We start from the raw sequence: 13,966 nt of genomic DNA, 5'->3' as shown, positions 1-13,966 counted from the left end.
AGGATTTTTTTTTGTGCATGTAAAATACATCACATGACTCCGCTTAATTGATGTCGATTTCAGTCAGTCCGGAATTCACAAGGCATTAATGGCAAGTGTATGCAAGCAAGAAAATGTCAACTGAATACCAGTCAGCCAAATATTGCCACTGCATGCATTACTAATCAAGCAGATGAATACACAATGCAGTAATCAGAAGATGTCAAGTGTCCAGGCATGGTTAGGGAATGACAATATATTAAAGTAACACTGGTTAAAGGTTTATCTGTGCTAAAAAAAAACAAAAAGACAACGAAAAACAAACATGAAACTCGAGCGATAAGCGTAAGCTGTAATGCATATGCTTACTTACAGCTAAGGAACTTTCCCCCGAGATCACCACAGTCTGTTCCTGTACTGAATGATATATAATGAAGTAGGCTGGCAGTCATAACTAAACTGCTATCTGATGAATAGGCGGACATAGTGGAGCCATATCATTCCTTATTATCTGTCAAAAGGAACTTAAATCACACCTATATTTAACCTAAAGTGTTCTCCTTAAGAAGGGGACATTTTTTACACAGAAACACCACAGCGGTTGAGAACAGAATCCTTTTGCCTCCACCTCCTTAACCTTGTGAGAAACTGCTCTGTTAAGCTCACAGTTACACTAGACTGCCACCACCTGTCTGTGATTAAAATTGAGATAATTGCAGCAAACTCTGAATACAACAGCATATCAGAGAACGATGTCCATTTAAGAACTCCTGCACAAGACTGTAACCGACAGCCATCAGCGTCGGGTACACATGCATTGGAAACTGGGGTTTAAACCTCAACACACATTACCATGCCACCTTAAGCAGAGGTTGTTGTCAGGACATGACAACAGACGGGCAGGTGTTACATAAGAATGTCTGTGCTCACTGTGAAAAACCCCATTAAGCTACGTATGGAAGGTGTAGTCTGGGGGGGGGGGTCACATTTCCATCAAACCAAAATGAGTCTCCAGTTTCCTATTCCGGATGCAAAAAGTCAGATTTTGTAATGGTACCGGTGCTATTCGTAACAGCAAAGACTTCACGCATGGCAGAATCCATATGTTAAATAGTATGTTTATTTTCTTCTTTAATGATGGGAGGGAGGCTAAAAGAAAACCCATTTCAGCCCTTATTATATGTTCTGTGCCTCCCTCAGTCTGCCCCCTCCCCCAGAAATCAGCAGCAGTCACAATTCATTGCCTCTCCCACTCCCACCCCCAAAATGGCAGATTACCTAATGTTTATTACTGTCCCCATCACTATATTCCTCAATATTACTGTAGAGTTTTTATCGGTTCAAGGTTCATTCACACACATGGCTCCCACACCCGCTCATCACACTCATCCCGCAACCAATGACGATGCATCTTGCTGTACCCTGAGTGCCGGCTCGTCCACCCATCTGTCCATCCGTGCATCCATCCATCCAGTCACGCTGCAGATCCATAGTAGTTATAAAGTGTCCCTCCTTATCAGACTGGCAGTGATCCTGGTGAGCGGGCATCCCATGTGGTCAGCTGAGCCTGATGGGGTCCACCTGCTAATTTGCCCCACCTCATTCCCTGAGGCCCCGCCCATCAGCTGAGGGTGTTTGTTTGGGGGGGGGGGGGGGGGGGGGACGACGACTGAAATCATATGTAGACGATTGAGGTCTTTTGATTCCCTTCAGCAGGTCTGATTCTCTTCTGGTCCCCTCAACCCTAGTGTCAGTAGAGTTAGTGTTCACATCCAAACCCCCCTCCCCCCAAAACAGGCGCCCTCTAGGGGTGAGGAAGGTTCATGCGGTCCTCGATCAGGGTGTTGTCCGCACCCTGGGCCTCCATGCACTGCCGGATGGTGGCCAGCACCCCCAGGAGCCTCCGGTCCAGGGCCGCCAGGTGTGCGTCTGTCAGCACTGGGGCCACGGGGTCGTGGGCCATGGCCTGCCTCAAGGTGGCACTCAGGCTACGGCTTCGTAGCAGGTTCAGGCGGTTCCAGGTGGACACGCGGATCCTGGGGGTGGGGGGCGAAAGATAAATCCTAAGGAAGAGTTTCCCCAAAATCACCAAAAGGCAAATGCAAGTGTACTGCAGATATATAATTAAACTGGAAACAAGCACGTGGAGGAGGAACACAGGCACCCAGGCCGAGCGTTATGTAAAACAACCAAGCAAGCTGCCATTTCCGTTCCGAGAACGCACCTCTTTTTATATGATTATATTCACCCATGACTCGAGAGCAGATTGGTAGAACGCCCAAGAATACTAATGAGATGCGTATTGCGATGCCCAAAAGTTAGTAATCTGCATAAATTTGGCGTATCCTCATGCTTAATAAATGTGGTTAGCAGAGCATGTCACATGCGACGTGACAAGCGATAAGCACTGTAGTCGCGATGAAGGAAGGTACAGGGCAGCAGCCACAACATCTTTTAAAAGAGGAGATGCTGTGGTCAAACAAGGTAAAAAGATGTCGATGGTGTGGCGGTACTTTCTGCAGATTAAAGTTCTTTTCGTAAATATGATTTTCGTTTTCGGTTCACGAATAATTTTTTATTTAGTGTCCGTTTTCGTTTCAGTTTACGATAACACTGGTCCCAACAAGTCCAATGCGCAGGAACAAACTGGCACTGTCAATCAACATAGAATAAGATCAGATTTTACCATAAACATTTTCACAAATACTTATTCAGCCGAGATTCTAATGTAGCAGGCAGACAACTTTATGGCTTTAATAATGAGGGTATTCAGTAGCTACAAGGACAAAAAAATATGGAAAAGCTCTCTGTACTTATGGTTATTTAATAAACATTATATATAGACAACAACCTTCCAATACCTAGACCTAAAATATGAGACAGATCGACAACCAAACAGATGGACAGACTGACATGATAGGTCATGGGAGGGAGAAAAAAAAAAAGATTCTAGTGAAAATTTGTAATGTGCTTGTGTGTGTATTTATGTTTCAATATTTGTGATGAAATCAACAAGGTAAATTAGCAGATGAAGTCATAAAGGAGCCCCAAACCTTTTCAAGTTTACAGGTTTGGTGCTGGAGAGTAAAATGTTCCATTTACATGTGTTCTTGGAGAAGGTTTTGCCATTGCATAATGCTTAATATATACCTAGTTCTCCAGTTAAGCAGGACAGTTTTCTTGCCGATAGTTAAAGCAATGAGTTTTGGATTTTGGACTGGTGGGATAATTACTGAAGGATCTCCAAGTAAGCAGAGGGATGGACATAATGGAATACTACAGTTCAGTATAAGAGAAATTCTGTTATTGACTTCTTTCCAGAAATGTTGAATAGGAGGGCAGAACCAGGCAATATGATGATGGTCATCTTGGGTGTCAGACTCTGCAGGACCATCCTATACATCCTGTGCTGGGTGATGCAAGTTCTGTGAATCACCATGTACTGTATTAGTTGTAAATCAGTCTTGTTAGTCATTGTGAAGTTGCTCCTGCAGATTTGGGCCCAAAATGCTTTGACGCATGGAAATTATTGCGTCTACAGATGATATTAGTTTGTATAATTAGGAAATGATCTTCTTTTGGTAAGTTATTTTATTGATGTCTTCTACTAATGGGGGAGGGAGTAGACTTATTTGACATATTGATTTTAGAACGGACTTTAATTGGAAGTATTGAAGGGATGCTTCTTTCCTGATGTCGTACTTCTGGGGTAGATGTTGTAAAGTAATGAGGATATCATTCTGGAAAAGATGGTGGAGGTATGTGATATTGCTTTCCTTCCATGTGGTTTTTAGTTGAAAAGAAAGTTTGGGTTATTCCATATGGAATGTATTTACAGGGCTTCAGTGTATGTTGGACGTTTTTGTTGATTTTCCACCATACTGTCCGAGTGTCACGATTATGGTGATATTGAAGAAACTGGAGTTTTATAGTAGAACTGATGAATGGAAGAAAATTAAAATTCTTTACCTTCCGATTGCTCTTTTTCTAACCAGGAGCTGTTCTGCTGGTTTGGGTGAATTCAACTGGAGATATACCATAAGTGATTTGCCAAATAATTTTCAAAGTTTGGTGCTTCTAATCCTCCTTGAATTTTATCTTTGTAACAACGACCAGTTTGATTCTGGGTGTTTTATTTTTCCAACAAAATTTGCTTATTAAGGTATTTAGTGACTTGAACCATTTAGTGGGCTGGGCTGGAATCATTGTGAAAAGGTAACTGATTTTTGGTAAATGTATTCATTTTTATAAATAGTCCTATTCACTGTCAGGCTATAACCCTGCCTGTTTCATCACAGTATGTGTATGTGCTTGAAACACAGTGTCTCGAGGCCAGTGGCGCCCCCCTGAGGAACAAACGATGAGACCTCTCTGTGGCCATAATGTGTAGGGGTGTCTGGCTCAGACTCACATGCAACATTGGTACAAGGGTGCCAGAATGCTCCGCTCATCCAGGGTGGGGTTCCCAAAACTGCAAGTAGGAGAAAAGGTAGTTGAAACATTCATCCAAAACAGGAGTACATTAGTGTGTGACTCGGGACACCAGCAGTCAAGGAGCCGTAAAGGGGGGAGGGGAAGGAGCACAGGATATGGGAGGGGTCAGTCCCCCGGCCAAGGACATACCTTTTGGCGTTGTCCAGCAGGATGAGCATGCTGGCACCGCCGTCGTCCTGGAAACTCTCGTAATGATGCCGATCAGCATTCCCGATCAGGTAGTCGAAGACAGAGGTATCGATAACATCCAGCAGTCGCGGGCCCGCATCATAGGGGGGCATCTTCTTCACAGCCTCGCAGTAGCTCTCATCATACTCCCACCTAGATGGGGAGGGGTCAGGGTTAGGGGAGGGGGCAGGGCTGAGGAACTCATGCCGGCTAGTGAGATGCCACAACACGATCACCTGGCCAGCTTGCCCTCACGGTAGGTGCGGCCCCAGGGGTGTCGGTGCTTCTGCAGGGGCCACACGTCCGGCAGCCAGAGCGTGACTGATCCCTCCATGGTGTCACCCGCGGCACAGGCCGGCTCGCTCTCCCGGCAGTAGTAGCACTTCCCGTAGAAGCAGGTGTTGTTTCCTGGAAACAGAACTCGGGGGCATCAGGATTGATGTCTCCTCCACCAGAGCAGTTGGCGGTGTGCGGGAGAAACAAACCCCCTGTAATGATTTGCTAAGTGTATATCTTGTTATTCCTGGGGGCATTTTTCCCCACCAAACAAACAAACAAACAAACAAGGCTGATACATTTAAACAGATACAATCGCTGAAGCCACTATATCCTCCATAAAGGGCTGTTGTGTGTGCTGGCATATGTTACTAACCAGAGGACTGATTGGCTGAAGAGTCCTCACACCTGGGTTTGAACAGCTGACCTAAAGGTCATCCCACAAACCTGCACACACACTGACCCTCTGAGGATAAGGCTGGCCAGCCCTGCTTTAACTCCGACAGCTTCCGAACGCTAAGAACTACAGGGGGAGATTCTGAAAGCTGGACAGAACCGGCTTATTATTTTTTAATTGGAAAAGGCAGCCATGGTGGAGAAACATAATTTTTTAAAATAGCGTTCCCAAAATTACCACAGCACAACATTATTTGCATAGTGCTTATTTCAAAATATCGGAATTAAATCGGAAATTAAATTGTATTTCTTTTCCTTTTACGTATTGTCTACATTTACTTATCTTACTCCTTGTTTTACTTATTCTAACTCCATTATCCAATGTTGTATTGACTTTTGTATTGATTCCATCTGTAAATGAGAGAAATTTCAGAAATTTCCCCTCACAGTGATCAATAAAGTCTTTTTCCTAGTATGGGCTGTAAGCCTCATACATACTTTATAAAAGTCTTAGAAACGGAGTCTTCGTGCATGAAGCAAGAATGCTTGTGAAAGGGGTGCGAGTTTAAGCACATAAAACTAATTCAGACTATAAAGATGACAACACAGATGTGGACAAAGGCAGCGTGCACACTGCCGCCCACAGTAACCAGCTCCCTTTGTTTCAGTTGCCTCGTCAGCCTCCACACCTAAAACGCACCTTCCTTCCCTTTTGCCAGGAGATTCGAGGCACTGCTGCTTGACACACCACTCAGGCTCAGTAAAAAGAAATTAACTGAAACGATGGCTTATTCATACACTTTTTGGAGAACACACATTGGTATGCTTTGTGACAAACACACACCAGAGCAAAGGATGAGCTCTGAGCACAGGATCTCGCTCTAAAACCCAGCAGCGCTCTCCCCATTCTTTCGGCTACGGGGTTCAAACTGGTGACCTTCTGATCACAGGCACAGAGACCTAACCCCCTGAGCCAGACAATGCCCCCTGACTGCTTAATAATTCAAGACTCCCCCTTCCATTACAATACAGGACTGAGGCGCAGGCCTTCCCCTACACGCATCAGCACTCCATGACACGCCACATGTGGAAAAAACTTCTACATCAATTCAACTCTGACCAGCAATAAAAAAAAGAAAGAAAACCCAGCACCCAACCACACCCAACCCACAGGGGAAAAATAAAGAAACTCACACATGGACACAACGGCCAGCACCACCCGAGAAGAAGGGTAATCATACAATCAGAATATAAAATGGAAGAACAGAAGTAGCTTGAATTACTACACAGTGCCAGTCGTTTACACATTTATTTAACTTTTGTCCAATATGACACAGGACTGAGGATCAGAGAGCAGTTGGGTCTCGCTCACTTTGTTAACCAGTGGATTTGAACTGGCAATCTTCTAACCACAGGCTCAGCTCCCTAACCTACAGGGTGGCACCCACCCGAGACAAGAATAATTGCTTCCATTTCTTTATTTAATCACCTTGAACAGAAACAGGCTAAAGCTTCAGTCTTGTTTATTTAGATGTATAATCCGGTGCTAGAAACGTTAGAGGGGGAAAAAAAACTAACCAAACCACAAGCACCTCAGATGGATCTTCTCTGCGGAGACCTTTCCCGGAATCGAAAAACGTACACACACACACACACAAAAAAAAAAAAAAGGCGCTTAAAAACAGGCCACGTCCTGGCCAACGTGGGGCTTTACTTATAGCCATTCAGATATTTGTAAAAGACAGAAAAATTTGTTGATAAAAAAAAAAAAAAAACCTCACAGATATGAATCAGCATGACAAACCGCTGCGATCTTATCACGAACAGTGGTGCTATGAAAAATCCCGCCGAGGCCTGTGAGAAAACAGGAGGGGGGGGGAGGAGAAATTGGGGCTCACCCTGCATGAGGAAGGTGCTCAGCAGCTGGTCTGTGGCCACAGGTTTGATCTCTGTGCGCAGGTTCACAAACCTCCCCACCACTAGGGGAGCCCTCCGGAAACCGAGGATTCTGGGAAAGGAACATTTAGAATTTCACAGGCAACGGCGAACATAGTGTGGCCGTGCGTGCGCACACAGACACACAGGTTTGTAAGTATATCTTTGTGGGGACTCTCCATTCATTTCTATGAGGAAAACTCTAATCTCAACATGAAACTTAAACCCTACCCAGCCCTAACCTTAGCCATAAGCAACTAGACATAGTACGAGACTTTCGGCATTTAGTTTTTTGATTGCATTCACAGATCTTTGTGGGCACCTGAAAAATGGTCCCCAAAAACTCAAAATAACATTCATCACCACAATGTATTATAAACATAAGCCACATACACACATAAGCTTCTGGAAGGCAGGTGGAAAGCATTACCTGTCCAGGTGAAAGGCGGCCACCTCAGCGTTGTGCCTGTCGTAGCCGGCATAGGGCTCCCCCTCCACCACGTAGTCACGACCATACCTGAGAGGCGGGGCGACATAAACAATCCCCCGTCCTGAGCCCCATCAACGATCGTGACACCACCCGCCCTTCCAGTGCTGAAGCCCCACCGGCCATAGGGAGAATGTATCAGCTGACCTCTCGAGGAGCCACAAGGTAAAACACTGCTGTACACATGCCATGGACGCAAGCGACAGGCTCCACACAAAGGACAAGGGCCTCCAGGGACCAACGAAAAGGCCCTTTACTGGACAGACACCAGCAGCCCGCTGGGCGACATACGCAAAGCTGTGGACCGGCATCTTTTGGGATTTAGAGGCGTCCTACCTTTTCGGTTTGAAGACCACCTTCTGTCCCCCTTCCAGCACCAGCAGGGCCTTCAGTTGAGTGCCCTTGTAGCCGACGTCGGCCCTCTCCACGCGAGCGGTCACCATGGCACTCAGCACCGCCGCCATCTCAGGGGTGTCGTCGGGGTAGACTTCGCGGGGCCCTACCCACTGGGCAGCCACCTCCCAGGGCGACTGCAGGGTGTGGGTGAGGCGCGCACCCCGGTCCAGTTGCAGCCCTGCCTCCATCTTGCGGAAGGCGCGCAGGTCGCGGCGGCCGGAGGCAGAACCCTCACCGCCGTCCAGCAGGAAGACCTTGGCGAGGCCGAGCAGCAGGAGCACACCGCAGAGCACAGCCACGCGCTGCTTCAGCTTCATGTCCAGCAGGGGGCGGCCACAGGCACGCGTTTGGCCTTCAGCCCCGCATCATGGTTACGCCCTTCCAGAATCAGCTGTTACCTTGACAGTGGGAGAGGAATAAGGGGGGGGGGGTACCATCAGGCCACAGGACAACTATCAAAAATAACATCCTTTAATCACTATCATGGTATGGGAGATGATGTACAGTTTTGTGAAAGCAGGGTCAACCGGTCTCTGAGGTAATTGGTGTTTTAAGTGCTTTGCTCAAGGGCCTCACAGTAACCCTGGGATCGGAACTGACAACTTTCTGATCACAGGCACAACATCCTAACCTGCTGAGCCAGAAAATACTCAAGGATTTAATTAGGAAGCAGGAGTGAAGTGAGACAGACCCAGAGATCTGGATGTCTACAGGCAGCAGCTTGCTCAGCTGGACAGCCTCAATGACATACCCCCAACACAACATGCACACCCCATTACTAAGTGAGGAGTGAAACTCGTCTTCCTAACAAAAGTACTTTTAACAATTAACACCTCAAGCTCATCCATGTGCATTTCATTAAGAGCCCCCTTAAATGTAAGTGGCTCAAGGTTTGGATTACCGTGAAAATTTCACACACATACACACACCCATCCTGAACACTGGCTGCTAGTACAGTGACCCTTCTGAGGTGCATTTTAATGGTGTATTACCTCCATGTCAACACTGGTGTTCAGTGGAGCAGGAATTAAAGTTAGGAAACCTTAGACAATGAGACATTAGAGGCTACGGCAGGCACAAGATGGTGCAGTACACATGAAAATATGCAACCTTTCAGTTAGAAGAACCATCACAGAATTTCCTTAAGGCACAATTACTAAGAGATAGGAACGTTTACACTATTCCAGTCAAATCTGTCACACGTATGACGCTATAACGTAATCATGGAACCCAGAACCAGTCTATGAATCAATCCTCTGTTTAGCACGGCCATAAAAAGAGAGGCACCTGAAAGCTAATCAATATTCCTAAAACGACAAGCAGGCCGAAGCCATTCATATCATTTTCAATACGTATGACTAGACATCACATAGCTCAAGCATTGTGAGATTTTTATGTAGGTTTACATTTAATTTGTGTTTACCAGCAGAAGAAAGGATATGCAGAGTGAGATTTCCATTATACAGTGTTTACTGTGCAAGCGATGATAGACTTGAACTGGTGTTCAGCCAGAAGCTGAGGACTGGTGATACGTCAGAGATGGTGCAGATGTGTCATCCACTCACTCACCCCCAGTATGGGGGAGGGAACACTTCCAGAAAAGGTTCTAGATTAATGGTTTGAACAGCATGAGTGTGGACATTCTCCAGAAGAGGTATGGTTAACCACAACAGAATAGAATAGTGATTTCTTCACCAGATTTTTGCCTACCCTACCTTGCTCCACAAAGATACACATACAGGTAAACGCAAGCTTGGGGGTCATAGTGCAGGGTCATGCGACATACGGGACCCCTGGAGCTGAGGGTTAAGTGTCTTGCTCAATGGCCCCATGGACATGTGACAATACTGCTGAGGCCAGGGCTTGAACCAGCAAACTTTCAATCAGAGGCACAGAGGCTTAGCCCACTGAGCTACACACTGTGGACCCCCCCCCCCCCATCAAGGCGACTGAGCATGTGGAACTGCAAGAGCAGTCGGCAGACACTGTGGTTTTCTTCTGAGGCAAATCTTATCTTGCAAATGTTTTTCTTTTTAAAACTGCAAAATGAACACAATTTACACAGCCAGCAGACTACCTTGCTTATGAAGGTCTGAAACTTACTCCCCATTAACCAGCTCGATCACAAGAAAACGACTGCTACAGTTATCACGTCACGGCTGAAAAGTCCATAATCATACGCACAGGTTGAATAAATTCTGAAGTCCTTTTGAGACGAGATCCATATAAGTTAAGGAGAGGACTGGAGCAATTGATGGAGAGAAGCAAGGATACACATGGTAGACAGATAGGTCTGATGGCATGCAATGCTGAAGATGGTTTGCACCATTATTGTGCAGTTAGAGACTACCATACAAACCACGAGCGTGTTTGCATGCATGCATCTCTGTGCAGAAGAAAAGTGAGACAGCGAGAGTCCTAATGCTTCAGTAAAGGAAAAACACTCGAATAGACCTCAATATGCAGTTGACAAGACAGATAAAAGCCCTGAGATGTGGGTTACTACAGTTCAGCTACTCCACACTGATTATACTACTAAAAGAAGAATGCAGTGAAAAGGCTGTTTCACCTGTGAACTTTCAGCCCATTTTAAAACTACAGTGGCCAGCAAGAAGCCAGGAATAAGAGGCTTGTTAAAACGATGTTGGAGTGCTACGTGATCTCGGGCTCTTCAAAAAAACCTGTATAAAATCGAACAAACATATCCCTGAGCACAGATCAAGTAAAAGCACTGCGTTTCTGTTGCATTAAGACAGATGTGCTATAATGAATATTAAGGCCAAAAGGCTGAAAACTTTCATTGTGGACCAACAGCTTTGGATCCCAACAGACAAATCCTACTCCAAAAACAGACTGGAGTTTTATACTAATATCTACATTGACTGAAAGATTAGCGTTACACACGCAGGCCATGTAAATGGTTCTTGGATAAGACTCTCGCTGGGTGTATGATCCAAGGAAAGCCTTCATCTCAGTCTCTGACCCAGATGCTCACAGAGACACACAAGAGCCGAAACCTTTATAAAGTGGCACAGTGCGTCACAGTCACGGAAAAAGACATTCACAGCACATCCTGCTATGATGAACAAATGAAAGATGTATGTGATGTCATGCATGGTTTCCTGCAAGTTACACATGCCAGCTTTATGCTACATGCCCCTTATACTAGTCAGTTACTATGGACACATTCATTTGTGTTTAAAAAAGCAAACCCCTCTGATCAGCAAATCAATTCCACAGGACAACCTGCTCAGCAGTAGGGTTTATCCGGACCCTCCTTTCCCTGGCCTTTGATTCCTGCGGGCTTATTCCCTCCTTTCCCTGGCCCTTGATTCCCGCAGGCTCATTCCCAGCTTTCCCCGAGCTTTGATTCCCAGTCTTCCTGACACAGACATCAGGCCGCCCTCGCCAGTGTGGGTACACCAGCCCCAGTGCAGAGCTCCTCATCTCCATCCTAAACCTGTCATCGGTGTCTCTAAACATCGGTGTCTCAAGGCGGCCGGATAAAAGCACATCATAAGGTTAATTAAAGCCTCATTCAGAACCAACTACACGTCGCTGTGCGGCCTCATCCCTTTTATCTGGCTCGGGGAGGTGAGAGATGGGGTGTTTATAAGCAACATTAAATATTAGCGCGAAATTTAAGTGTACGATTCGGTTCGGAGTGGTTCAGGATGAACATGTTCTACACGCGTTCTCCATGTAGGGTGCTGTAGGGACCTTATCGTGCTTGTAGGCAAAACACTGCACTCCAGCGGTTTCCGTAACCCTGTATACCGAGAAAATGCCCCACAGCCAGACAAAAACGAGACCAACACGCGCGTCGCCCGTTAAGCTAACAAGGCTAACGTCAAGCTAGCTGGCTAACAAAGCTAGCACGGCGAAGGCCTAGAGCCTCGGATTTTCTTTCCCGGAAGCGAGGGCCACTGATCATGTTGCCAGGTTTAAGGCGACAACCTCTGTGGGCCACAGTGGCTGCCGGCACCTGTTCCATGGATTAGTGCTAACGTGGCAGCTTAGCAGGCTACCTCCCCCTCCCCCGCCGCTGACGTGGCTAGCGCTAGCCGGTCGAGGCTTAACGAACCAGCAACTACACCGAGGCAGCTGAACCGTCTCCTGGCGAAGCGGGCTGCACCTGGCGGGGGTCCGACAGGCCGATGGGGTTCTCCGGTGGTCATAACCCCGATTGTCTGGTCCGGTTCTCATCCCGGCCCAACTCTCAGAGCCAGACATTGTGTAAAAAAAAAAAATAAATAAAAAAAAACACCGTTCGTTTTTTAAAGCACTAATGTCTTTTAAATTCCGCATATGGTACTCGGTCTCGAGATCTCTCGCCTTTATAGCATCACTGCAGACACTGGCGCTTGCATGCGCCCGGGCTCGCGCTCCGGCTCCTCCGGCTCTCACCTCACCGCCCGCCTGTCGCAGAGGCTCCCCTGGCCGGCCCGCAGACGAACTCTTTAATGTCTATGAACTCCCGTGAAGGTGAATCAGCGCCTCGCTAGACCGCACGGCTCGGCGCCGCTCTCCCGGTCCTGCCCTCCATCATCCTCACAGCCTCCTCCCGGATCCACGCTTCCTCACGGTGCGGGGAGAGGCCACGCCGCCCCTCGGCGTCATTTAAAGGGAACAGACCCCGGCTCTCACATCTCTGGCCACTTCACTGCCGTCTTTCATGACTGTAGGTAGTTTCACCCGACAATTTTGAGGTCTGTTGTGAAAACGGAGCCCCTGCAGTGCAAATGTGCCAGGATTATAGTGTATGCCGTACATATGAATATATATGTGTGTGTGCATGTTATCTTTAGTGTTAATTTTCTTAAGTCCTAGGTGGAGACTGATTATACGTCAAAATTATATGCTTATAAAACAACATAACTTGAACAGTTTTGACGGGCTACATTTCAGATATTTTCTTGCCTATTTAATGTACGTAATGCATTTTGTGACGTCTCATAATATGCCACCAATATACTATTGACTGAATTCACGCGGCATTTACATGCATTTAAATAGGTAGTAACTATTAGCCTGTGCGCTTTGAACCTGCGCATTTCATTCAAGCTGTAGGGTTCCCGCCATTTGTGATGTGTGATTGATAAAAAGGCTGATAAACAATGAAGTAGCCGTTGCAGTTGTAGGGATCAATACAGCGGTACTCATCCAGCTGGTGCATAATATCTGTGTGCACACCAGGGTGTGCTGGTACATCACTTCACATTGTACTATAAGGCTTCGCACATGTGCTGCTCAATGATTTTACGCATTTCAACACAAATAATTTAACTTAAAAATACTGAATCTAATGCACAATGTCATTTGTTGGCCAGTGCAAAAATACAAGATGATTTCAGCAGCTTGAGGTCTATTCAGAGCCAGTGAGAGGTGTAACTTGCCAGGCTGAATGCTGACATAATTTCAGTAATCCTTCACCATTGGTTATTTTCCAGAACAATGCCATTCCTCATTTGGAAACTGTCCGACCTCCACAGCGGACAACACAGAAGCACATTTTGCTTGTGAAAACATGACATCCATCTGCAGGAACCCTGTCATACTGCATATAATCCGTTTGTAGACTCTTCTCTGTCCATACAGAAACACAGCACGTTATGAGGGAGTGAATGGCAAGGAAATGACATTCGTTTAATACAGTTATGAGACATACCCCTTATGATAGTTTGTATTATGTCACTACTCATTTGATAAATTTTGGTTCACGGCTGAAAAGCACCAGGGACAACTAATCATTTGGGTTTTTTTTAAAATAAAATTAGCTGCAAAGATGATGCATATTGCTACATTCACACCTGTGTCTGAATGCGTCTTCATATA

At 46.1% G+C, this 13,966-nt stretch overlaps 1 protein-coding gene across 1 annotated transcript; it reads right to left on the bottom strand.

The window, feature by feature from the left end:
- Nucleotides 1–1,081: 1,081 nt before the first annotated feature.
- fam20b (FAM20B glycosaminoglycan xylosylkinase) lies at nt 1,082–12,748 on the bottom strand. The gene is made up of 8 exons (XM_048977144.1): nt 12,539–12,748; nt 8,072–8,529; nt 7,679–7,765; nt 7,212–7,321; nt 4,878–5,049; nt 4,603–4,794; nt 4,391–4,450; nt 1,082–2,015 (listed from the first exon to the last, which is right to left on the bottom strand). Exons 2-8 carry the CDS (start codon nt 8,446–8,448, stop codon nt 1,784–1,786), a joined length of 1,230 nt encoding a protein of 409 aa, XP_048833101.1. The 5' UTR covers nt 8,449–8,529; nt 12,539–12,748; the 3' UTR covers nt 1,082–1,783.
- Between the last annotated feature and the right edge of the window lie 1,218 nt (nt 12,749–13,966).

The sequence above is a fragment of the Brienomyrus brachyistius genome, chromosome 15, assembly GCF_023856365.1.
Source record: "Brienomyrus brachyistius isolate T26 chromosome 15, BBRACH_0.4, whole genome shotgun sequence".
NCBI classification, from domain to species: Eukaryota; Metazoa; Chordata; class Actinopteri; order Osteoglossiformes; family Mormyridae; genus Brienomyrus; species Brienomyrus brachyistius.
The sequence above is the reverse complement of the archived record's forward strand: the minus strand, read 5'-3'. Positions and strand labels throughout refer to the sequence as shown.

Excerpts from the sequence above, each read along its gene's own strand:
- fam20b (XM_048977144.1), bottom strand. The coding sequence starts at position 8,448 with ATGAAGCTGAAGCAGCGCGTGGCTGTGCTCTGCGGTGTGCTCCTGCTG. Across the intron at positions 7,766-8,071 it reads GTGGTCTTCAAACCGAAAAG|GTATGGTCGTGACTACGTGG; the intron begins GTAGGACGCCTC and ends CCCGCCTCTCAG. Across the intron at positions 4,451-4,602 it reads CTGCTGGACAACGCCAAAAG|TTTTGGGAACCCCACCCTGG; the intron begins GTATGTCCTTGG and ends TCCTACTTGCAG.